We start from the raw sequence: 26,595 nt of genomic DNA on the forward strand, positions 1-26,595 counted from the left end.
AAATTATAAGCAAATAACATAAACCCAGAGTAAACTCAGTAGTCTTGAAGTGGGAGAACAGACATAACATCACATCACATCACCCATAACGTGAGCCTGATTTTTGTATATTATATACTTCGTTGCACGCCAGTGTTGTGCGCAAAAAAATAGCCAACAAGCTCACAAACAACGCATCACACATTGCAACAAGTTGTGTGCGTGTAGATCTGCCATTTTCGGCACGCAACACCGTCTTGGGGTGGGGTATAAATTGAGCACTACAATTTTGCAATGGTTTGTTCATTTGGGGAAGGGGAGGAAGTGGTAGTGGTACCATTAATTTCCATAGGAACCATATAATCAGCTTCCCAATCAGCCTACCAAAAGGGAGAGGCTACTTACTGTAGGCTATACTCAGTGGTGGAAAGTAACTACATTTACATTTACTCAAGTACTGTACTTAAGTACAATTTTGAGGTATTTTTACTGGAGTATTTCCAATTTTCAATACTTTTACTTCTACTCCACTACAATCTCAGAGGCAAATATTGTACTTTTACTCCACTACAATTATTTTACAACTTTAGTTACTTTGTAGATTTTGATTATCATTACAAAACATACATTATCCACTTCAGCCCTATATACATTTTGGCCATTTGAAAATAGCCCCCGACTATTTTCAAAAGATTTTTATACATTATATACATTTGAAAATTGTGAAATGGCACATTCTGCATAATGAGTACTTTCTACTTCTGGTACTTTAAGTACATTTTGATACCAATACTTTTGGACTTTTACTTGTAACAAAGTATTTTTTTACATTGCAGTATTGATACTTTTACTTAAGTAAAACATTTGAGTACTTTTTCCACCACTGGCTATACTGTACTTCATTGAGCACTTATTATTTAAGCACATTTACATGAAGTCAAATTATTATCTTGTTGTAGGTGATCATATTTACAGTCAGTCAGCCAAGCTGATAATAATAACCTTGGCAGAGGTCAGTTGCAACATTATAGCCTACATGTATAGATACATCAGATGTATAACTTATAAATAAGTTCCATTACGCCAAACATTTGGCACCGATACTGCCACTTTAAAATATTTCATTAAAGGTTAAAAAAAGAAAAGAAAAGAAAAACTTAACTCCAGCACAATATGTGGCCTTGTGGACACACGTACAAACGTGTGGTAGTGTGTCTGTCAATCATTGTCGACAATCAATTAATTCATCTCTTACAAGTGCAAAAGGCACGTGCTGTCACAACTGTTCCCTCCCACCACGATATATTACAGTATACACAGAATGAGAATCTCTACTGGAAAAGTTCGTCTTAAAACTAGCTTATAAAAAACGAGATTACCATAAATTCCTTAGCAGAATGCACAAAAAACAACAACAACAACAACAACAACAACAACGACGATAGATAACTAGCTCTTTTCCAGAGCGTTAGTGAGTTCTCTCTAACACCCTGCCAGGCGCGCTGCTCTGCTCATAGACAGAACATTCCACTGCCGTGCGAGGTCTCCGTCTTTAGTAAAAAATAAATAAAAAAAACTTTTCCGCAACTCACCGAAACAAAGGCAGTTTTGTGTTGTTGAAAGTCTATTCTCCAGGAAGCCTCTCAGGACCCCACCTTCTCTGTATAATACACTTTTTGGGCAGAAAATAAATTATGTCCGCCATACGGAAATTATTTGATTTACTCCACTGCGTCCTCTACAGATCTAGTCAATGGTAATTTATATTGACCTGATCTGTAGAGGGCGCAGTGGAGTAAGTAAATAATAATTTCCGTCTGGCGGACATATTTAATTTTATGACCAAAAAGGTGTATTATACAGAGAAGGTGGGGTCCTGAGAGGCTTCCCACCCTGGAGAGTAGACTTTCAACAACACAAAACAGCCTTTGTTTCGGTGAGTAGCGAAGTAGTTTTGTCTATTTTTTTTTTACTAAAGACGGAGACCCCGCACGGTAGTGGAATCTTCGGTCTGTGAGCAGAGCAGCGCGCCTGGCAGGGCGTTAGAGAGAACTCACTAACGCTCTGGACCAGAGCTAGACGATAACATACATGGCTACACACAGTGAAGTCCTTAGTGTTGATTTAAATGGACACTGGGGGATTTTACTGTGCAGATAAATGAGCCCGTTTTACAAGCAAAGACAAAAAAATAAAAAATAAAACCCGTGTTAATGTCATGTGATTATGTACCGTCATTGCTGTTCTCCTGGGCTGCATCGCCCTCATCCCCATCCCCGTCGTCACTGTCCTCCCTCTCCTCAGACTCAGCCCCGTTTGACTTATTGTCACTGATGTCGGGTGACTGACGGGAGTCTTTTGAATGACAGGAGCTCTCGAAGTCACTTCTCTTCTCCGCCGAAAACCCGGCAAAGGCCGTCTGTGCTGCAGCTGCAGCAGCAGCAGCGGAGGAGGAGGAGGAGGAGGAGGAGGAGGAGGAGGCGTGATGCGATGGCAGACCAGCCGCATACAACCAGGGGAAAGGGGACGTGAGGGCGGCCGCAGCAGCCGCCGGGTACACGTACTTTTCCATGTTGCTCTTGTCGAACAAGGGCATGTACGACGCCGCCACGGAAGGGTTGATGAAGTAGAAAGGCATGCAAAAGGGGGTCTGATGCTGTCCCACGCCACTTATTCCCATCAGAGAGTTCATGAACGCCAGATCGGGTCTGGTCGGATCCATCCCCGATGATATGCCGTTTCCAGCCCAGTTCATCTTTGGTTTCTTGGCAACGCGATCGTCCCCAAACTCTTGCTTGACTTTCACCGCCTTGTTGGGTCCTTGTTGCGCCCAATTATTGCGATCGCAGTCCTTCTCTGATCTGCCGTCGCTCTTCTCGGCTTCGCCCCCGTACCCGCTGTCCGTGTCCGTGTCTGTGTTCTCGTTAAACTCCCCGGCTTGGGTCCTCTGGATCACCGGCACGCAGTTGGCCTGAGCGTCGGCTTTGTGCGCATCGTCCCCGCCGGCGGGTAACTGCTGGTGCTGGAGTCCCAGAGGCGCGCCGGCCTGGAACTGCGTTAAGACCTTGTGTAGGTGGCCGATCAGCTGGGCGCACCTCTGTTCTCGCGTCGTCCAGTTCTCGAACTTGTTCAGATATTGTAGAACTTCTTTGGCACACGCCTGGAACCCGGACTGGAACGCGTCCAGATCAGCGTGAATGGGTGATTTCATCGGCCGCTCTCCTATATAGATCACATAGGATAGATATATTAGGGCAGGCTAGTTATTTTTCTTTGATTAAAAGTCCTTTCACACAGACTATTCTAAAGGTTATGTCAAGTAAGTGAGTAAAAGTACAACAGTAGGCTATTGGTGTCAAAAATGTACTTAAGGCAGGCTACCAAAAGTAGAAATACTTATGCAGAGTGTCCCATTTCACAAGTTTTCAAATGTATTATATGTATAAAAAAATATTATGAAAATAGCAGCTCTACAAGTTGGCTCACAATGCCTGGCATCGCAACGCATTGTGAGCTTGTAGATCGGCTATTTCCAAATGGCCGAAATGTATAGGGCTGAAGTGGGTAATGTATGTTTTGTAATATCAAAATCTACAAAGTAACTGTCGGACCTGAACAAAAAAGTGTGCATTCTGAAATGTCACACAAAAGTTGGAAAACGTGTAACTATCATCCACACACCGACTTACCATTCTGTAGAGCAATGATCTTCTGGTGCTGCTGCTCGGTGACAGCTGTCAGTGCGCTGAGATGCTTCAGTGTCAACTCCAAGACAACTGCCTTCTCCAGATGTCCAAGCGTCTAAGAAGAGGGACAAGAAGAGGTCCATGATGAGCTACTGACAAGATCATTGTGTGATGAACCACACAGTTTAACGCAGGTCTAATAGCATATTTTTCTTTTTGATTACTACTAGTTTATATGATGTTTTTGCAGGGTATTGTATATTTGTCTGTCATTAAATGTTTCGATGAATTGAATACACATGGACCCCAATGGAAACAAGAAATAGATAGTGCTTTCTTGGGTTTCATCCTTTTAGCAGACCTTGTATATAACTGTACTTTTTTTTTTTTTTTTCAAACTATTAATAAAGTATTCAATCAACCAATCAATCAATCAATAGTAGCTTTAATTCCAGGATCTCACCGTCAGTTTCAGATGTTCGGGCAGCAAATCCTTCAGCTGCCCAATACATTCGTTTATTCTGTCCCGCCTCTTCTTCTCTATCAACCGGTGTGGCAACTTATATGCGTCCTGATGATAAGATAGAAAACATTTAGCCTATAACGACACCAGAGACATCAGCTCTAAATAAAGTATAGGCCTAGTTCACCAGCAGTTGATCACATTATGCTTCCATGAACTGATAAAAGCCACATTATTAGAATAGTATACTAATAGCTGCACATTAAATTCCTTATCATAAAAAACAAATGAACTGTCCGCACCTTTCCACCATCCTCACGCTTCATTCCTCTTTTAGATTTGCACATGTAGAGAGAGGGATAATCCACCCTATAAAGTCAATCAAAACGTATAGGATTAGTCTCTATATAGTTGTGTCAACAGCTTATTAAAATAGTTTGACAGGAGTTTGGCCAAAGCAGCGACTCACTCACCCCAGGAAATCGGCGTGATCCATAAACGGTCTCTCCTGCAAATGTGGTATTCTTTCATCCATAACTTCTCCTGTCACTTCTTCTCCCTTTTGATTGAAGTCTCTTTGGAAATGTTTTATTATTCCAAGATCCGCACAGACAGGGATCAGACAGGGAGATGTTTATTATAGATGTTGCACAATGATCGTCCTCCTTTAGAATGATGTCTAGTTTCCTCCTGAGCTGCCACTTTGCTGTGGTGGCAAGCAGTGTTGCCATGTCCGCTTATTATAAGCGACTTCGGGCTTGTTTTTCTGTAAAGTTGCTTGTAAATAGGTTGCGTTTTTTTTTGGGCTTGTTTCTAAAGTGTAGTTGCTTATTTGGTCTTGTTAACTAATGTTGTTTATAAACCAGTGGTTCTCAAACATTTTCATGTCAAGGACCCCCAAATGAATATATGTAGCCTAATTGTAGACCCGACCTTTAGAAAATATTTTGTGCCAGAGACCCCCCCCCCCACCCATACAAGATTTTGTGGATTTGAAAATATTTAAAAATAAAATAAAATAGCCGATCTTGTAGATCGGCTATTTTCAAATAGCCAATAGGGTTAGAGCGCTCATTTGGCCTGTAGTCGCTTCTTTTGGTATTGTTTTCATAGACCTGGTTGCTTATTTCTTTCACAAAACCTGGCAACATTGGCAGCCAGAGCGCACGCGCCGCCTCCCGGTAGGAAGCTTCCAACTCACGTGCAGCCTGGCCTGCAGCAGCACAAAGTCCGCTAATTGGACCTTCTCTGTGCAGTAGGCTAGCCTACGCTATGGCTGTTTGATCAATATAGTAAATAGCACGTTGACTCCTACTGCAATTATGATCCGTGCGTAAAATGTCCGAGAGACGATATAGCAGTAGCCTACGTGGTTCCCAAACTTTTTAGCTCGAGACCCAAAAGAGAAATGTGATGTCTCCCCAGGACCCAATAGTGAAAATAGCAGATCTACAAGCTTGTGAGCTCATTGATCTGCTATTTTCACTACTTTCTTGAACATTTATTTTCTAATTTATGGGATTTCTTAGAATTTCAAAAACCATTGCATTTGTTTTTAATTCATGACATTCTTTTGCATTTTTGGAAAAACAAAAAATAAAGGGGTATTTACGAACCATAGAAATTGGTCCGCGACCCAAGCATGGGTCCCGACCCGCTGTTTGGGAAACATAATGCAGGCTCCTCTCCATTGAACTGGAGGTAAATGTGAAGTAAAGGCGGAACGTCAGCGCGGGGCGGCCACTTTGAAGTAGACGAGGTGTTTCTGTGCGTGTTGACTTGCATGTTGTGTCCCCGGAACTAGCACGTTGACTCCTAGTCAGTGGTGGGAAAAGCAGCCTGCTACTACCATTTTTTTTACTTAAGTAAAAGTATCAATACTGCAATATAGAAATACTCTGTTACAAGTAAAAGTCTGGAATTCAAAATGTACTTGAGTAAAGTACAAGAAGTATTGGTATCAAAACGTAGAAAGTGCTCATTATGTCCCATTTCAAGTTTTCAAATGTATAAAAAATAGCAGATCTACAAGCTCACAATGCATGCATTCTGTGATGCATTGTGAGCTTAGATCGGCTATTTTTAAAAGGCCGAAATGTATATAGGGTTGAAGTTGTTAATGCGTGTTTAGTAATAATAATCAAAATCTACAAAATAACTAGTAATCGGATTCTAGTCATGCATGCCAGCCCGCTGGTGCCTCTCCGCCCGCCATAATGAGGTGCATTGTCGGTAACTATGGTAACCCATGACACTATAGGCTTTGCTGCTGTGTGCTCAGACCCAGACACGTGCCTCGCAGTTCCTTATCAAACTGTCCCGCCTTGTGTGTGTGTGTGTGTGTGTGTGTGTGTGTGTGTGTGTGTGTGTGTGTGTGTGTGTGTGTGTGTGTGTGTGTGTGTGTGTGTGTGTGTGTGTGTGTGTGTAGTGTGTGTGTGTGTGTGTGTGTGTGTGTGTGTGTGTGTGTGTGTGTGTGTGTGTGTGTGTGAGAGAGAGAGAGAGTGTGTGTGTGCTCTTTCCCACCCACACTTGTGCGTTTGTTTTGGCTCTCCAGTGCCAATAAACAACCATCGAAGCCTCGTGATTTTAAGAGTAAAACTTCTGAATATCACTTCTAATGTTGTTGTTTGTTATTTACTATTGGCAATCAGTGCCATTTTAAGTAATATCTTTAAGATCACTTGGTGAACAAATGAATGAAGAGACCACATTATTAGTTTCCAAATTCAAAATTGTTGATGAACAATAATGGAAACAAAGAGTCAGTGTTTTGGATATGGTTGAATAGGTTACATATCAGAATCAGCATCAGGATCAACTTTATTGTCACATGATCATCACATCACACTATTACAGGTGTAAAAGAGTGGGCGAAATATTTTTCTGTACAAGCTCTCAACATGCAGTTACAGGAAGAGTTAGAATATCTAGGGAATAGAGAAGAAAGTAACAGAGAATACAGAACAAAATAACAGGAAGGCACAGACCAATCTAATATACAAAGTCTAGTATAGGCTACATAAGTGCATGATTAAACATTTTTGCAATGAATAGATGGCACTGCACAGAATGAAGACATGTTTCTGTGCAGGTAGAACATCATACAACAGCAACTGTAGGTATATCACAGTATCATATGCATCATTAAAGTGACATGGTTAAATAAATCACATTTAAGACAGAGAGAAAAGGTGTCATGTTAAAGTCTTCAGCAGGATTTGAAAGTCTATTGTCTGATAATGATGAATCATTATGACCACAAAAGTGTTGTTGACAAATATCAGCTTGATGCTAAGTAATGACACCTGTAATGTGAAATATTTTCATACATTTTATCACTATTCGACTGAACATAAGTAGTTTTATTCTGATGAATATCCCCCTATTCATTATTGGTAAACTGTATTGAAATACTATTACTATTTATCCTCATATGATTATTGTTTGTTTAAATAATTTGAAATAGGCAAAAAGTGTAAGTGTCTTACATTCCTTACACAATGACGTCTCGGTGTATTTCCACCAGTTATCCCACATGTTCTCATCATTTTCATAGTGGATCAGAGACACGTAATGCCCTCTCACATGTCTCATGATCACATTTCTTCTTCCTCCTAATCATGTGACTCGTTCTGGCCTGCAGCATATGGCCCTTTTGTCTAACAGTGTTGACAAAGAATGATCCAATCACCCGCCCCCCACCCCCACGTTAGAATGTCTCCCTGCCAGTCTTTATTTAACCTGCACCGGGTGATTTCACCCACCCTGGCATGATCTCCTTCCTCCCCTGCAAGAGGTAACTTCCCATAACAGCGCTTCCAGTCGTACGTTGGAGTCCCCCTTTCGTCCCCCCCACCCGCCCCCCCCCGTTCCCTCCTCTTCCTTCCCTCCAGAGTATGCCGCTGCTCTATATGTGGCAATGGAACCGCTCGAGGAATCCACTCCAAATGTTTTCCATATTAGTTCAGAGCCTTCTCTGATTCCAAATAGCAGCCAAGCTATGGGCTTCTGGTGAGAGGAGACCTCGGCAGGGAGCGGAGGGGAGGGGAAAGGGGGGGGAGCGGCTGCCAGCAAGTCCACCCTAAACAGCACAACAGTAGAGTCGAGAGCAAAGAGCAGGAAGAGAGACTAACAGAGAGAGAGAAAGAAAGAAAGAAAGAAAGAAAGAAAGCAAGAAAGCAAGAGAGAGAGAAAACAAAACATCAGCCATTTGGAGAGCTAACAAGGCAAGGCGGTTCTAAAGCAATATGGGACAGGGGGAGAAGAAGAAGATGAAGGAGGATAAGAATGATGAAGGCCCGGCGCCAGAGGACGCCCACAAGTGTTGGGGCTGCCGCGTCCCCGTGCTCGTCGCCCCCCTCCAGCTGCTGCTGGGGGTCGCCGTCGCAGTCGTGGCCTTCCTCATGCTGGCCGTCAGCCCCTCGCTGATGGCGAGGGAGACGCCTCACTGGGCCGGGATCATTGTAAGCCTCGTCCTTATGCACTACTAACACCATCTCCACACAACAGTCAACGTATTCCGCATGGAACCTCACCCTGCTGCATGACCCTCAGCGGCTTCACAGTCAAATCTTGAGTGTTCATTTAACTCCAGATTTTACTGTGTGTATGCCCTCCCCACTTGTGTTTATCATCTCACCTCAGCTCACCGCATGTCAGCATTAATTTGGCACATACTGTAGGTTAGACTTGTCTGGGTAAGGTACAGGCAGCACTGTAAGTGTAAGCGAGGAAAACCCTGTGGTATTGTCCTGCTCTATAAATCGCAGGACTTCACCCACTTGATCGACTTGATCTTCACATCCATCTCCATTTTCCAATCCCGCTTGCACCTACTCTTGTCTGTGCTGGTATGTGTAGGGAATAAAGAATATCTGGTGTGACAAACCAACCACCCCTACGCCTGTCCCTGTTTCAACCCTGTCCCAGCATGCCTCAATCCAGCCTGCCCCTTGATGCATGAAGCTACTGAATACCTTATCACCTGTAAATATGTAACGTATACATAGATTCCCCTCGTTGTCATCTCTGCCATCTGTCCTATCCTATCAAACACACACATATGGGGGAAAAGAAAGAGAAGAGGAGATGTCATTAATCTAACCTGTCTCAACTTTTTAAAACTAGTTAAAAGGAGACTGTGATTTAGCTCTTAAAAACAAAGTTCCCCCTGAGCAGTATGACTCAGCCATATACAGTGCACTGCACATGGACATTATGAGTCATGACCATTTTCAAGTCCCTCATGAACAGAGAGCCCTTTTACACAAACAATCTTAAAGACACATCAAATGGTCTACTGTATTAAATATAGCTCCAGTTAATCATTTCATCAGTGTTGAACTGACATTAAAATAACACTGCAGCAACAATCACAATGGCCTGTTCTGTACAAGTACTGTAAGTGAACAATGTAATGTTTGTGCAAGAGAGAATATTGTCAACATGCCATTTACCATTTGATTTCTGATGTAATTTCTCTCATTGTGGGACTCATATTTTCACATAGGCTACAAGAGATACTGCAAGCTCCAAACATTTATACTGCCACAAACCTATAGTTGATTACACACAAAAAAAATATATCTAATTCTTATGACTACAGTATATGTCCATATGCAATTTCTAATAAAACAAATAATTAGTTAACAGTATTGAACATTGTTAATATCCCTCATGATCCAACTGCTTTAAGGTCACAAATTAGTCTAAGAACAACATGTTTGTTTTTTGCTTGGTCAGTCCACCATGCTAGCCTATCACAGATCAAATAACAACTCTGGACACTTCAACATCCCGAGTTAGCTCCTCACGAGATTCAGTGTTTTCTGAGTGAAAAACACTGAGGTCACCAGGAACTTTCCAGAGAATCCTGACCGCTTAAGAACCTGGGGAAAACATTTAAATTAGATGCTGAATGTTAGTCACAAGACTCCAATTGCACAGAGAGAGCATGAGTGTGGGTGTGTGTTATCCCAAAGAGGAGGAAAACGATCTAATTTGCTATTGCTGTGATAATGTAAACAGATGACATATTAATGCTGAATAGTGCCGTCATGATGATTGGGGCAAAACAGAATTTGCATGAAGCAATATTCTTTAGTATAGGTGGTGTGCAGTGTAGTACAATTATTTATGAGAGCATTACATTTGTGAATTAATGTGCAATTTGTACATGGATTAAGAAGATTATTTATGCTAACTCAAAATGTCGAGTGTGATATTAGTGAAGGTAACCAAGCTTATATGATATGTTTTCTGCTGTCTTGTTATAGCTGTGTTTGGTTTCTGTCGTGGGCTTCATCTTGTATTGCATCACCTATCATCCTGATGAGAGGAATTTTCTGCAGTTCATTTTTAAGGTGAGTTCAGATGCATTCTCACATCTTTCCTGTAGAGGTGAAAGGAAAGAAACAAAACCCTCTCTAATGGGCAATCTGTCACATCGTGTATGGTGCCAAATTGGGTTCTTTATCAAATGCAAGCCTGTCTCTCTCATTCAACTATAGAGGTTGGAATCACAGAGACAGTCACAGTCTTATTTGCAATGAAAGTATGCAGGGCTTTTACCAAACAAAGGCCTCAGCAGAGAGTCATGGTTTATACACTGACACTGCAAGGCCAGCACTACTTGATGGCTTTATTTCACATAACTGTGAATAGGATCGCAGACATCAGATGCATTCCAGATTTTAAGAGCTTTGTAGGATTCCAAAGGGTGAATGAGAATGTTCACTGAATGTAACTTTATTGCATAACACAATTGACAATAGACTAGATATAATATAGAATAGAATAGAATATAGCCCAGGTCCATAGAACCACAATACCCTGAACTGGATAACACCATCTAATATTCTTGAATTGAATTCTTGAATACATACTGTCCGGAGAAGCATTGCAGACAACAAAGTGGTGTTTGCATGGGGCATAAAGATAAGCCCCAAAATATACTCTAAATGCAATTTAAATGCACTAAATGCAGTTTAAGTCTTTCAGGTTTTATGTGCACCAATATCTTAAGATTTGTTTAAGTGGTCTTAACAATCAACTATCAAACTATCACATTTGTATTTTACATTAATGATATTTTGGTCATGCTTAGTTTTGACATGCACCATACTACTTATAGGGGTTCAAATCTAGCTTGTGCTAGGATGTTATATAATTTATTTCCTGTTTCCCATTTAATATGCTACCTTTAATGAAGCCAAAAATATGATTTTATCCTGGATGAACCAGTGACTGGTAAGGGCACATACCATATAAATAAGGCTTTAGAGTCTAAAGCCTTATTTATCCCCAGGCCAGCTGCGGGTAGGTTTAACGTTTAGACCTTCCCGCAGCCTGCCTGGGTTCGAAACCATCTCTTTGCTGCATGTCATCCGCCTTCCTCCATCCTCCTTTCCTGTCTATTTATATAAAGCAGAAAAAAAATTATAATCCAGCTCATTGGCCACATGGTTCAATAATTCTTCTATATATTTAGAGTTGGTGAATTGAATCCACAGCCAGGTCACTGATTCATAACATTGTCCCTGTGGCAAAATCTTTCAAGAAGCAAATGAAAGCCAAGTTTGGTGGGTATAATTGTTTTAAACCATAATTTTTAATCATGGTGTTCGATGTGTTCAGATGATTTGCCTAAAAGCCATCCTTTGTGTTTCAAAACATGTTCAAAACTGTTTTTCTTTTAGTGGTCTGTAAACAACTGAATATGAGAATGGACTCCTTCCAGTTTTGGGGGGGGTTTCAGAATATTTCCTTTTAGAGTTGCCCAACTGTAGGTGTTTGGCCAATGCCTGACAAATCCCAATTCACATTTATCTCCTGGTAAACAAGAATTCTCCAGATTTCACAGCTGTTTTGAAATCAACGTAAATGCCGTTTCAAGCAACATTGACTGCTTGCATAATTCCATAAGTAGCGTATAACTGGGAATGAGGGCTGCTGTTATATAAGCGATGGATTTAGATGAAGGGTTAGTATTATTGAGATTGTACAATTACATAAACTACAAAAAGGCACTCACACAGCATGTGGAAAAAAGGTTGGACGTATCCATAGCTGCAAAGGTTCACATATGAACAGTGTCACGTGTGTGTTGCAGAGTAACACTGCCTTGTAGCCCAGCAGCCTAAGATCTCACTTGGGCAGAGAGGACTCCCCTTTGTATGAGCAGTAGATGTTTGATTCCCCATGTGGGAGACCCGGGTTCAAATCCAGGTACATCACATCAGCATTGTGTTAAGGCCCTGACTCTTAGTCTTAAGTTCAGACTGTAGTCAATAGCCATGTTCTGCAGGCATTTACTGTATTGTCTGCTTTGTGTGGAAATAAACACTGCCATGGGCAGCGAGCAATGTATACCAACCGATCTCGAAACCTATATTACTTTACTTTACTGGGATCTGAATTAATCATGATACAACCAGACCTAGAGCTCACACTGTCGATGTAAATGCTTACAATGTGAATCATTATTGGTTTAAAAGGCACACCAAATGGCAAGTAAACATCTCAAGGCACACCTGTGTATTCATATCTGTGCAAAATAACATCAGTAACATTTTATCACATGACTATCACTGTAAACATTAAATTTTATTTACTAGTGCAAAATAAAAAGTTAAAGAAGGGGTGCCATGATTTTCAGTGATTCCCCCCCCCCCCTAAAACATAATCATCAGGTATTATTATATGGTTATACTAGGAGGAAGATTTTTTTCAAAAAAGTGTACAGAAATTGTTAAAATTATGTTTTATGTGGACACGCCTCCAGTTCATTAAGTATACCTGGTTCTCACCTTAGCACCTCCTCCACCACCTTAGCACCACCTACCTGTCCTAGTCCCTCCTCCTCATCATGCCCACACCTGTTGTGTTATGATAATGAGGGGGAGGGTATGTTTTTACTATGTCACTAAAGCGCTGTTTTTCTATTGGCACGTTTGACCCTCAAGGTTTCAGTCTCCAGGTAGAAACTCAAAATAGTCAGAGAAGACATAAAACACCATAAAAACACCACCAGGGGGCTTAATGAAGTCAACCTCAACCTCATAGACACATGAAAAACAGAAAAAGTGCAAAACCATGGCACCACCTCTTTAAAAATATATTTTTACGGCATACAATCTGCCTCTGTATTGGGAAATTAGTGCACACAAAGTACTGATATAGCAATAATAATGTGTGGTTTTCACAAAATCCCAAGGCACACATGAACTCATGACACACCAGTGTGCCTCGGCACACAGCTTGGGAACAGGCATGCAATGCTCGTTGTCTCCGCCAGGCCGAAAGGCCCGTCCGTCCGTCCGTGTGTCCGTCCGTCCGTGTGTCCGTGTGTCCGTGTGTCTGTGTGTCCATCTGTCTGCGAGCAGCTAATCTCCGGCACCGTTGGCCCGCTCTCTGCGAAACTGTGCACACACACTCCCTGGATGCCAATTCAGAACCTCTGCCCCAAATTTTTCACATGGGCCTGTTATAGCGCCACCAGGAGGCAGATTTGTGCAAAATATTTTTTTGGATATTACTCATACAGATTTTATCCAAACATCACGCAAATCGGTACGCAGTATCTCTATAGTCATGTGATCAACACAGATCTGTCCGATCTTCCATTTTCCATCCTGATTGGCTAAAAATGGCTTCCAAAGTTTGCAGGAGTGCTCTGTTTTGAACAAAATGCCTCAAATCATGAACACAGCATGAAATTCCCGTAAAAATGTGCACGCATATTTCCACTATGCAGAGGAAGAAATGCCGCTTGAATATTTTAGAATCAGCCTCATGGTGGCGCTATAACAGGCCGATTCGTGTTTTTACCTATAACTGCACCGATCTGTGTAAAACTTTGTATGCACACTCCCTAGAGGTCAAGGAAAAACCTTTGCCCTGCATTTTTAACATCTGCCTTTTATAGCGCCACCAGGAGGCCGACTTATGTAAAACAAATTTTTTTATATTACTCCTTCCAATTTTATCCAAATTTCAAGCAAATCGGTACACATGATCTCTATAGTCATGTGATCAAGATGGATGTGTTTGATTCTTCATATTCCATTATGATTGGCTAAGATTGACATCTAAAGTTTGCAGTAGTGGCTTGTTCTGAACAAAATGCCGCAAATCATGAACGCAGCGTCCTATTGCGGTCAAACTTTGCACGCACATTCACACTATGTTGAGGAGAAAATGCCACCCTTTTAACATTGGCCTGTTATAGCGCCACCAGCAGGTATAATTTAGCAAACAATTTTTTTTTAACAGAATGCCTCAAATTATGAATGCAGTGTCCTATAGACCATATTCACACGGCGGCCATATTGGAATTTAACATTGAAAGTGCCGCCACCCGGGGTGGCTACTTTCATTGACTTCATAGAAACATGGCCGCCGTGTGAATATGGTCTATTGCCGTGCCAGGCCTAAGAAGAAATGGCACCCTTTTCACATTGGCCTTTTATAGCGCCACCAGGAGGCCACAATAACCTACCTGACCTGGCGGAGACTTGTGCTCCGAGGAGCACTTTTTATAGTTTGGTATGCTCTTGCACTCTATTTCAATGACGTGACGCGCACGTCGCTTAACACCTACACTGCAAGTCACACAATGGACAATTGATATGCATCTAGGCTTATTCCTATGTTAATTCGCTAGGTGTGAGTCGGGAGCCTTTGAAAACTTTGTTGAGGTGCGAATTTAAAGTAGTTTTAAATCTATGCGTGTGCCTGCGTGTGCTCCCGGTCAAATAGGTTCCGGCACGGCGTGCAAGGCCGTCCAGTGAGCATTGCACCCCTGCTTGGGAACCACTGATGTACTAGAACCAGTCATTCCTATAGCGCTAACCCTCTGCCCTTTGTCTTCTGTTTTCCCTTTACAGCTCCTTTACTTTGTCCTATGTACAATAGGCCTAGTTATCTCAGTCTTGGTAATGGCATTCGCTGGACACCACTACTCACAGACCAGTAACTTCAAGGCATGTGAGAAAGCAGGGGAGGACTGCATGTGCACACTGGACCCGGATGACCCCATTGCCCGCACATTCACCTACAAGGAGGTCAGCGACTGTGAAGTGATCACCCAGACGCTCACCATGTACTTCCTGGTGCAGATCGTGCTGAATCTGGCCCAGGCGTGTGTGTGTGCTGTCGGGGCCTTTATCATGTGGAAGCACCGATACCAGGTCTTCTTTGTCGGCCTGCAGATTGGCTCTCCCTCCTCGAAGCAGTGGCAGAAGGTGTAACATCACAACAAGGTGTTGACATTGTGACGGTGGTCACTGTGGGATGGAGGGTAGAGTAGCTAATGCAGCCTGCTGTTTTTTTTACACACTTATGGACAGAAGAGGAACACTTATAGCACTGCTTTGTGGTTTGGATAAGTGTTTTTATTGTTCGCAATTCATATTGACCTTTTCCCACTTCTTTTGTCTCTTTTTTTTGTTTTTTTGGAGGGGGTATTATAATGACTTAAAATGCACAATTTTTCTATACAATATTAACAACTTTGTATACTTTATATGAATGATAATTTCTACAATCTATTTTTCTAGTCTTGGTATTTTCTTTGAAATACCTAGCGGTGACCTTGCAGTGACAAACAGTCTACTGTATGTACAGTACAAATGCTAGACTAAACCACTTCACTGGAAGCAAAATGGATTTGATTTGTGTTATTCATCTCACACATATCCCAAAACTGGAGACTGGCTTGATTCATTCAGTATGAGAGTAAATGAGAGTTAATGAGTGTGATTCTCTAATGCACAATGTACAGTATGCTCTTTCTCACAACAAAGTATAAATCATGCTCTAAGGAGGACGCTGAATCCTTTCGTTATGTTAATGAAAAATAGCATTGCCATTTGGCAACATCCTCTGAAGGACCCTATTTGGAAAACAGGCATCAAGTTCATAAGCGGCTTTATGTAATTTTCTGTGCAAGTAGAGCTTTTCAGACTCACAATAAAAGTGAAGCAAGTAGTCTGAAGGACAGAATGCAGCAGCAAAAATCTTTCTTCATGCTTATTTTTTTAGTTTTTGCTTATAGAGTTCAGATATAATTCAGTAGCTTAAGTCACTGATAACATTTAGCAATGTTGCAATCAAAGCAAAAATCTAATCTGTTTTCATTTAATACTGATCTCATCTGTTTTGATGCTACAATACAATAATCTGTACCAGGGTTTCTCAACTTTTTTGGGCCAGTGCCCCCTATCCAGGTCCCTTACCGTCGCCCCACACCCGATTAAAATGAAAGCTTTATTTTTATTGTATTTTGGGTTGCTTATATAATTTCTAAAACATCTCATCGATTTCCAAATATCCGACTGGATATTCATAGTCAGTATCATGTCAGTATCATGGTCAGTATCATGTCAGTATCATGTCAGTATCATGGTCAGTATCATGGTCAGTATCATGGTCAGTATCATGTGAGTATCATGGTCAGTATCATGGTCAGTATCATGTCAGTATCATGTCAGTATCATGGTCAGTATCATGGTCAGTATCATGTCAGTATCATGTCAGTATCATGGTCAGTATCATGGTCAGTATCATGTGAGTATCATGGTCAGTATCATGTCAGTATCATGGTCAGTATCATGGTCAGTATCATGTCAGTATCATGGTCAGTATCATGGTCAGTATCATGTTAATATCATGGTCAGTATCATGTCAGTATCATGTCAGTATCATGGTCAGTATCATGGTCAGTATCATGTCAATATCATGACCATGATACTACGATAGACAGTAGTGGGGGTCCCTGCTTCATCTCTCTCCTTGGCCTGAAAAAAACCCTGATCTATACAACTGCGTAGCAATACTGCACATCAGTGGTAGGCTAAAAGCAATGAGCTAGCAAGTTTCCATGATCAAACTTTGTTTTGTTGATGTGCAGTCATATGCAAATGTCACTAAACATTTTGTATAAATGCTTTGGTGCCTTTAATTATTTTATTTTCATTTGACATTTTTCTATTAAGTAAACAAATACTACAACAACACAGGCTTAAAAAAACTGACCGCCTGGGCTTGACAGCTGTAACATGACCCTGGGTGGACTATACTTTATGAGCGGCATTGAGCGCTGACGTTGGCTTCAGACTGGCGCCCAGCCAGTTGGGGGCTGAGGCATATGTGGACACGTGGCTGCCCCTCCTGACCACTAAAGCCTTTATACTTTTTTATTTTTTATTCAAGCACCGAAAATAGCCTATCGAGCTCACACAACGCGTTGTGGGCTTGTAGATCGTCTATTTTCGGCACGGGACACTGTTGTATGCCGAAGTATGCTTAAGCCATGACTCAAAGAGCCAGTAGGAATCAAACTGCTGCTGCCACAAAGGGAGGGGGAACGGTCAGGGTGGAACAAGGGGTATTCAGACAGGCAGTCTGACTTTTCTACTCAAGTTCAGTGTACTTGTTTTTACAAGTTTCCTTTAGGAAGAACTACTAAATAAAAGGTCAATGAAACTATTCTAAAATTAGAAGTTGCATAAACTACCACTATTAAAACAGTAGTCTCTGAGAGCCGCCTTTGTTTGTGTTGTTCTCATTAACCTCTTACAGTAAGCCCTATTTTTTGCTTACTTTTATGTTCACCTATAATGACATCATGACAAAAATAGGGACACCAGGTTGAAAGTGGTTAAGTGTCGACTGTATTGACCTATGACCTGAATGTAGAACAGAGTGGCAAAAGGTAAAATGGGCTGTCATTGTTGGAAATGCGATTGAACTTGTAGTGTGTAGGAGTGCAACATTAAATAGAGGATAATGAGAAAGGAAAGTGCTCGATGGTGGATTCAGAAGATGTTTTGAAAGCTTTCATTATTGCCATACAGTTTATTTTTATGAATACAATTCTTTGTGTCAGTGTCGCACATGATTTCCTTTTTTTCGGCTCTCCCACCTCACATTTAAATAGATGAAAAGACAGAATCCAAAACCCAAACTAACCCTGCTTATGCGAACACATAATTATTGCCTACAGGTTATCACATTAACATTATGGAAAAATTGACAGCTGAGTTTAAAGAAAACCATTGAGCATCACTAATAGTCTCCATCCATCTCTGTAAAACAGCCATGTCACAAAATATACAGTATATTGATTATTTCTATGAGCTTGGAAGAAGATAATTGATGAATATTTTCCAAAATAAAGCAAGAAACCAGAGAACAAAGACTAATTTGTGATGCGCCAAAAAGCATCTCTAGACTTGCAGAAGCATGTTGAGTTTAAGTGCATAATTTGGAGAAAATAGTTAATATTGCATAGACATTCTAATGATGGCAATTTCTTATGAGTTTATCGTACATCTTCACTAAACAAATCATACTTTACCCATTTTTCATGCATAAGACAACACAATAGCAAACATAAACTTGTAGATACTGTAGCTATGTATCATTGAGGGCTATTCATGGTATTCTGATGCTTGTGGGGTGTTGTGGTTCTGATATAACCATGTGACCACAACTCTGAACTTCTCAGCATGACATAGGAAGTCACATGCCAGTCATATGCCAGTCTTCACAAAGTTTATTCATATACACAAATAACAGTAAACTGATTTGTTTATTATTTCCCCCTTCCACTGGAGGGTGGGTTTATTCATCAGTCAAGACAGGAACTCAGGATCAAAATTTTTAGCCCTTGAGAAGAAAGAAGACTGGCCAAGATTGTATTGATTGACTGTGGAAGATCAATATCTGTAATGACACAAGTCAGATCAATTCTCACACAGCAACTTAGAAAGTTTGGGGATTGAGTTTAGTGACTTTCATTTCAGATCCACTATAGGCTACTTATTCAGCCACTAATATTTTGATATCTACATTACTATAATTTAACATGACCAAAACATTTGATTTGTTAATAAAAAAACACATCCTGTAAAAGTTTTAAAGGCAGCACACCTGTCTCTCACAAATAATGAAGCACAGGTTGTAATAAGAGTTAAGCCAGTGAGGTGAGCAGGACTCTTACAGCCCTCTGTCCTTGGAGTGTGTACACACATTCTGACCATAACTGAATTCACACAGCCCTAACACGTGACTTCCTAAATGGCCCTCATCTAAATGTGTCTAAGGTTGCGTACATCAACAACAATACACTACTCATGTGTATAAAGCGCGGTCGCTGTCATAAAACCACAAAAAAAATAGTGTTTTCTTTTCTCCCCTCCTACAATAACCTTACAAATATGTTCTCATGACATATCAAAACGGGCTTAAAAGCCTAATTTATACATGTCAGATATAACAGGTTATAACTATATAATAATAATAATTCAAGAAGATACTATGGTTACCAAATTCACCTTTAACTTCAAGTTTATTGTCACATACAAGTTTACAGGTGTAAAAGAGGGGGTGAATTTATTTCCTGTACAACCTCCCATGAAATGCAGGGCAGTGGGTGTTTGTTTGTCAGTGCACCATGCCACAGAGACGTTGGCAGACAGGGGCATTGGTGTCACTATCGTCTTCCCCTCCACCCTGTCTGAAGCCAAACATTCGAGTAATGCTGAACTTTCCCCTTCCTGCTTCTGCAGTGACAGCTGTACAATATTATGACCCTGTGGGAGCTAATTTTAATGATTGCCACAGGCAGTGTGAACAAACGCAGCCCTGCCAGCGTAAACAGCTACAGTAGAATAACTATTGTAAAGCCCATCCAAGAGGGGGAGGGTGGGGCGTTTATAAGAGAATTAGAAACAAATATGAACTTTCATTAATTCAGCTATTCAATTAAATGCAATATCTCCACGCTGGCCTTGGAATGCCTGAGGATCCCCCAGTTAGAAGTGGCTAATGTGGCCCAGGAAATGGAAGTCTGGTGAGATTCTGTTGGATCTGTTACCTCCACGCCCCAAAGTGGATGAAGATGGATGAATGGAGTACCAAAACACAGGTTTAGACTTATTAGGACATTCCTGGTGTTCACGTACATAACTAGTAGCCTACTCAACAACAATAACTGCTTTCCTATTTTTGCCAGAACATTCTCTCTTATTTTAACAATGTAAAGAATACAATTAGTGCCAAATCTCATTAGAAGCATGGTGACATAAATAATGGAAGAACGTACCACCCTGACAAATCAGGTACAAACCAATAACTGAACTGTGGGGATGACCTGGTCTCACCCTCTGATACAGACACAGTCAGCACTGGGGTCATCACATGACTCACTGTGGACTACCGGAACTTGATTAAGTCCATTTACCTTAACTTCACCTTTCTCTGCACCTCTGCGGCATACTCTCACGACACTGGCACATGTCTGTCATGTCTGGCAAATCATTCACAAGAGATAACTCACTGAGTAGGCTTTAAGGACAAAAATTAGGGGCATGGCCTAAGCTAGTGTTTCTCAACCTTTTTTGTGCCAGTGCCCCTTATCCAATATCCAGGTCCTTTACCGCCCCCCCCACACCCAATTAAAATGTAAGATTTATTTTTTATTGTGTTGCTTATATAAATTAGAAAACATCTCATCAACTTGAAACAGAATGCCCCCACCCCCAGTTAAAAATCACTAAAATCACTATAATGATAGAAAGCAATACATGATTTTTTTTTAAACACTCATCTTTTAATTATTATCATTACAAACTAATAAAATAAACCTTGTTGTAAAAAACAACAACACTAGACTGTTTGAGTAAGTCATTATTATGTACTTATTAGCCCAGGGAGAGGGGGGAAAAGCGTGTTACGATTCTAAATAGAATTGTATATGGATGTCAGGCCATGTCACATCAGGCCCCTCTCACAGCACTGAATGGGGGCTGTCATGGCCCTGTCATGTTACCAGTGTAACATGGTAGCATGTTACCAGCCCTGCCACAGGGATGTCAGACCCTGATACTGATCATGATACTGACCATAACTGACATTATCAGTATCATGGTCAGTATCATGTCAGTATCATGGTCAGTATCATGGTCAGTATCATGTCATGTCATGTCATGTCATGTCATGTCATGTCATGTCCAATCAAATCAATCAATCAAAGTCAAAGCAAGGCAACTTTATTTGCATAGCACATTTCAGCAAGTCAATTCAAAATGCTTTTCACAAAACATTAGAGAATACAATTTCATTGAAAAAAGAGAAAACAATTACAGTGCAGGACAAAAACCTCAGTAAAAGGCAGCGTCAAACAGATATGTCTTCATCTTTGATTAAAAAAGAGAAGAAAAAAAATTGATTTGTGTCTGAGTTTGTCCCAGATATATGTGATGCGTAAAAGCTGAACTCTACTTCTCTATGTTTAGTTTTGACTCTGGGTTCAGAAAGTAGACATGTCCCAGATAAGCTGAGAGGCCTGGACATTTAATGGTGTAGCACAAGATCAGAGATTTGGCCTGAGACCATTCAGTGCTTTATTGACCAACAATATAATTTGGGAAAGGAATCCAGTGTAAAGATCTAAGAACTGGAGTGATATGATCCACTAACTTTCTCGGTATTAGTAAGGACTCGAGCATCAGTGTTCTGAATCAACAACAGCTGTCTGATTGCTTTTCAGGGAGACCTGTAAAGACACCATTTAAGTCTACTGAAGATTAATGCATCCAAGATTTTCCAAATCCAGCTGAGACATAAATGATTTAATCCTTGATATATCCTTAAAGGTAGGGTATTTCAAGTTAAATGTTTTTTGTTAAAATAATTGTTAATTAGCTCTATATTCTGATAGTAATCATTGCTCGGTCCAGCTCTTTATGAACAGAAAATAAATTTTCAGGTCGGGATACCAATTTTTCATCCAACCAGGAGAGAGAAGACACTCTAAAACACATCACCTATCCTACCTTTAAGGTGATAGTAGTCTCAATTTGTAATTGTGTTAAAGGAGGAGTTCACCCAAAAAATGACTTATGTTCTATAAATTGCACACCCTATGAAGCCTTGAATCCATGGATTATTTTTTGTTTTTGTCACATTCCTAAGCTAATAATTTGATTCCCGTCTCCTACCGGCTAATGTATCCGGTAGGAGACACAAAGTAGATTATTTGTGTCTCCTACCGGAAATGCACACGTCATCAAATTATTGTCTTAGGAATGCCACAAAAACTAAAATAAATCCATGAAATTAAGGCTTCATGGGGTGTGTAATTGATAGAAAATAAGTAATTTTTTGTGTGAACTCCTCCTTTAATGTGGCTGTTAAGTAACATCAAGCCACATTAGCAAACAAGAAAATACAAAGACATACAGAAATAAATACAAAGATAATCAGTATGCAAAGTATTAGGTCACAATAACTGCTCCAGAAAAATAGACTGTATACATATATAAAAAAATGAAAATGCATACATTATTAATTTAAAAATGGACTGGAATGCAACAGCATTTTGTCTTCCCATGACTCCCCAATCATCTACAGTAGATACAGTACACAGTCAATCAAGTTACGCCAGATTCCCTCAATTACATTAGACCTCTGAGGGCCCTATTATGCAAGTCTTAAATCCACGTCTTAGGTGATAATAAGATGATAACGCCACCATCTTATGTGCAATCCCTATTATGCATGTTGCGCTGAACGCAAACACTTAAGCAATTAAGACTCGCCAGCATATTTTACGCATGGGGGATTGTTCATATGTTAATTAAGGGCGCAATGCGGTATCTTAAAAATATTCACCGCATACCGCTAAGACGTGGTCAGACCACGTTTTAAGTGCAAAAATAAATGTTTGGTTGTAAGGAGTGGACACCGGCAGTTTAACTAATCTGTGCATTCAATTCTGAACCGTTATAATTTAAAGTTCTCTATAATCTGTGAAGTCTCTATTTTCATTAGATGTATGGATCATGATTTTATTGTCTCTCCATCAAACAATATCAAACGAAAAGAAAACATTGGGCGCGCAGAGCGTGTGGATATATATATATAGTCAGCAATAGCTTCACATTTAACTATAGCCGTACTCAGTCAATTCAGATATGATTGTTAAAATTTAAAGTTCTCTATAATCTGTGAAGGGTCTATTTTCATTAGGTGTATGGATCATGATTTTATTGTCTCTCCATCAAACAATATCAAGCGAAATGGAAACATTGGGCACACAGAGCGCATGGATATATATAGTCAGCAAGAGCTTCACATTCAACTATAGTGTCAGAATGCACACCGCAGCAGGAGTCTGACACCGCAGCGCTCTGTGGATTCGTCTATAGCCGTACTCATTCAATTCAGATCCGATTGTTAAAATGTTAAGTTCTCTATAATCTGTGAAGGGTCTATTTTTATTAGGTGTATGGATCATGATTTTCTTGTCTCTCCATCAAACAATATCAAGCGAAAAGGAAACATGGGGCACGGGACAGGGACAGGGCACGTATTACACATGTACAGTATGGACAGACAGCCCTACTCGCACGTTTCAATCCATCCGATCTGACTCGTGTTCCAGTTCCACTCTAGGTGGCATCTCAAAGGTTTATTCCTTCATTAATCCAATGAAATAAAATAAAAAAAAGGTCTTTACAGCTGTTTTTAGCTGAGAAGTGGATCGTGTTCTCCGCCTTTTTCTTTCATGCACCTCTCTCCATTCCGGAATGGAATAGAAGAACGCACGACCTAAAACACCCTCGCTCCGGGTCTAATCCGGCGACCTCGGTCCGCGAAAAAAATGGGGCTAGAGTTCCGGTTACCACCGGCGGAATGGTGCTCTTCTCGTCTCATCTCGGAAATAATATGAATACTATTATGGTGATCCTATAGGCTACATAATATATTGGAAATGACCAAAATAAATATAATAGTAGATGCCTTTACTGTGTAATATGAGCGGCTATTTTTATTTATTAAAAACATAAATTAATAAACTTAAATTAATTAATTAATCCTCTCCTGGAGGGCCCCCTTGCGTGGAAGTCCCGTGTATGAGTTCTCATAACCCAGCAACCCTAGGCAAATTACACCACTGCTTGGAAATCAGATATTTTGGGCAGCAGTAGCTTGTCTCTTTGGTCCTTTCAATGTGAGCATTGCTCTCACCACTTAGCGCACGGAAAATAGCACTGCGTCTTGCGCTGATCTTAAAGGGAATGGCAGCGGGTACTCTGATTGGATTGATTAAAGTAACGCCCAAACATACCCATGACTAATTCAGGGCCGTTTTACCGCATAGCGCCTTGGGGCAGTGCGCAGATTACCGCACCCATAATAGCAAAATGGCATTGGTCACGCCTCCACGTCTTAAATGAAGTAATAAGACCAGGTCTTCAATAAGAAGTCTTTAATAGAGCCCTGAATCTCAGATTGTATTATTCTCTCATTGGGATAACAGGAAGTTAGTTGGCTGGGCCAGAGAGAGCACAGTGCTGGGTCCTCGTCCTTCCATTTAAAGGATATGCATTTATTAGCTCTCTGATTAATACTGTGTCGCACAACCATGTGCCGCACCGGAAATACCTGATGAAAATACCTGATCTTATTTTTTTACTTAACTGCCATTAATATATGTTGACAGACAACCAAAACTAAACAACATAACCTTGAGATAGGTAAGTTTATTATAGATTCCAGACCGATAGGCCATATCGGTCCGGCCGATATGTCAGCCATCAGTATTGGTAATCATACAGCAGAAGTTAAAAAATTTTTTTTTAAAAATGTTAAATAAAATTCAGTTCATTTGTGTAATTCATTTTTACTTTTTAATGATATAATTAAAGTTAAATGCTATTTTCATATATTGAAGATTACTTAATTTACAATTCACAAACGTTATTGTATTTATTTGTTTGCCTACAAGTTCAATATTGTCAAATATAAACTTTAATCAAATTGTTGCATTTTTGACAAAGCATTGGTAATTGGTGGTCAGATGATCAGTGTCTGATCCAAAAATCTGGTATCGGTCGAGCTCTAGTCAGTTATAAAGCACTGCTTTCTCAAATAAGGCAAAGTTGTGCTAAATAAAAGGCACTTTTTGAAAACGCAGATAGGCTGGCCCCTCGCAAAGTAATGATCTGTGATTGTGGGTTTTGTGTCTGGGTAAATGCCCTGTCCTTGAGAGTATGTGTGTGTGGTTTCTACTGAGAGTCCATGCTGGACTCTCTAGGCATGTTGGCCTGAGGTGGCATCTGGAAGCTGAGGCTCCTCCTGTTCTTCCTCAGCTCTGCTATAATCTGTGGAGAAAACAGTGAGTGTGTGTGATTGAGTGAGTGATAGAGAGAGAGAGAGAGAGAGAGAAAGAGAGGTACTATGTATATGTATCTATCTGTATTACTATAACTAGTTATATTCATTCAACGATGGAAGGCGGTAACACAGTATGGTCATCATACATGTTATGATAACCTCCTTTCTCCTAGTTCCCTACTGTGCTTTCTGTTCTCTCCCACTTTTCTTTGAATTTGATGAAGAAAAGTAAATAAATGCCTTTCTTCTCCTCCTCCATCCCAATATTACTGCAATTCTATCACATACTCATATTATGGCTTTTGTCTACTTTCTGTTCCATTGCATTCAGTGTCACTTATATTGGCTATGCGGCACAAACTTTACGCGAAGCTTGGCCATTCAGTTAAGCCAACAGGTCGGGTTGGCCGATCAAACTTTTGCTTGATTGGTCAATTAGTCGTATTAGAACTTGGACAGTTAACTGTTATCAACTCTGGGGCTGATTTGTCCCTCTCTGGCCTTTTAACGGCACTCTCCTATCCCAGGGTAAATATTTGTGAATATGTGCAATTATTATATTACAGAATTATTTTCCGGCGTACATGTGCACACTTTAACACGTGCACAAAGCCTTGGATGGGCCCCATACAGCACTGCATTGATTATGTTAACATGGTGGCCATTTTGCACCCCGATGGGGAGGGGTTTCCTACCCCCGAATATGAGGTAAGAGGCCATCGTGTGAATATGGTCAATCAGTCAATTCTAGTGCTGTTAGATAAGGAATCACAGCGATGTCCAGGCTAGTGAAGACACAAACTACTGGGGTCCAAAAACATTGTAGTTCACCTGTACTAAAGGCTCAGTGATAAGACACTGTGTGATGAGCAACAGCAGGCACAGTTTGATTTGTTATTTCTTGTTATTTTTTACATAAGGAAGTTGTTTGGTGTCATTCATGGGACTGTGTGATCCTCATCCTTCCCTCGATCTGTGAGAGTTGTTTTTCACACATGTGGCAGAAGAGGAACAAGGAGAAGTCTGTGACTGGGATCACATGCAGAGGAGGCAGGTGATGGGACTGATCAGTCACACTGCTGCAGAGCAGCCAGTCTGCCAAAACAGCCAGGGGCCCTCCCGCCTCATTCAGAGGCCATAGTTAGTAGACTGTCAGGCACATACGTGGGAGGGTTAAGGTATGGTCTGCTGTGAGCGCTTTCATGTAACCTGACATTTTGGGTGTTTTTCTTTCTTAGTCTGAGTCCTCAAAGACAGCAAGAAGGAAAGACAGGCTTACTT

At 40.7% G+C, this 26,595-nt stretch overlaps 3 protein-coding genes across 4 annotated transcripts in view; 1 reads left to right on the forward strand and 2 right to left on the reverse strand.

Moving 5' to 3' along the window:
- Window positions 1–1,803: 1,803 nt before the first annotated feature.
- Window positions 1,804–4,784, reverse strand: bhlhe41 (basic helix-loop-helix family, member e41). 2 transcript variants are annotated; one of them, XM_080437340.1, is made up of 5 exons: window positions 4,602–4,784; window positions 4,431–4,497; window positions 4,129–4,236; window positions 3,669–3,780; window positions 1,804–3,201 (listed from the first exon to the last, which is right to left on the reverse strand). In XM_080437340.1, the coding sequence occupies exons 1-5, from the start codon at window positions 4,661–4,663 to the stop codon at window positions 2,204–2,206; spliced, it is 1,347 nt and encodes a 448-aa protein (XP_080293466.1). In that variant the 5' UTR covers window positions 4,664–4,784; the 3' UTR covers window positions 1,804–2,203. The 2 variants fall into 2 exon arrangements, with proteins under 2 accessions (XP_080293466.1, XP_080293465.1); XM_080437339.1 differs by having other exon boundaries at window positions 4,129–4,263.
- Window positions 4,785–8,194: 3,410 nt separating this feature from the next.
- sspn (sarcospan (Kras oncogene-associated gene)) lies at window positions 8,195–16,534 on the forward strand. Its single transcript, XM_080437073.1, has 3 exons — window positions 8,195–8,591; window positions 10,404–10,490; window positions 15,015–16,534. Exons 1-3 carry the CDS (start codon window positions 8,376–8,378, stop codon window positions 15,375–15,377), a joined length of 666 nt encoding a protein of 221 aa, XP_080293199.1. The 5' UTR covers window positions 8,195–8,375; the 3' UTR covers window positions 15,378–16,534.
- A 7,497-nt stretch (window positions 16,535–24,031) lies between these two features.
- LOC308092562 (inositol 1,4,5-trisphosphate-gated calcium channel ITPR2-like) overlaps window positions 24,032–26,595 on the reverse strand; it is a 79,663-nt gene continuing 77,099 nt past the window's right edge. The window contains exon 56 of the mRNA XM_080438528.1: window positions 24,032–25,301. Coding sequence (XP_080294654.1) covers window positions 25,206–25,301 — 96 coding nt within the window. The 3' untranslated portion in view covers window positions 24,032–25,205. The remainder of the gene's footprint in view (window positions 25,302–26,595) is intronic.

The sequence above is a fragment of the Gymnoscopelus braueri genome (assembly GCF_963280865.1).
Source record: "Gymnoscopelus braueri genome assembly, chromosome: 9".
Lineage (NCBI taxonomy): Eukaryota > Metazoa > Chordata > Actinopteri > Myctophiformes > Myctophidae > Gymnoscopelus > Gymnoscopelus braueri.

What these genes read in the sequence shown, in the direction of transcription:
- bhlhe41 (XM_080437339.1), bottom strand. Translation starts at nt 4,663, where the DNA reads ATGGATGAAAGAATACCACATTTGCAGGAGAGACCGTTTATGGATCAC. An exon ending in GATCACGCCGATTTCCTGGG is followed by an intron (nt 4,498 to 4,601) that starts GTGAGTGAGTCG and finishes TTGACTTTATAG; the next exon opens with GGTGGATTATCCCTCTCTCT. An exon ending in CCGAACATCTGAAACTGACG is followed by an intron (nt 3,781 to 4,128) that starts GTGAGATCCTGG and finishes CCCTCTTCTTAG; the next exon opens with ACGCTTGGACATCTGGAGAA.
- sspn (XM_080437073.1), top strand. Translation starts at nt 8,376, where the DNA reads ATGGGACAGGGGGAGAAGAAGAAGATGAAGGAGGATAAGAATGATGAA. An exon ending in CTCACTGGGCCGGGATCATT is followed by an intron (nt 8,592 to 10,403) that starts GTAAGCCTCGTC and finishes GTCTTGTTATAG; the next exon opens with CTGTGTTTGGTTTCTGTCGT. An exon ending in TTCTGCAGTTCATTTTTAAG is followed by an intron (nt 10,491 to 15,014) that starts GTGAGTTCAGAT and finishes TTCCCTTTACAG; the next exon opens with CTCCTTTACTTTGTCCTATG.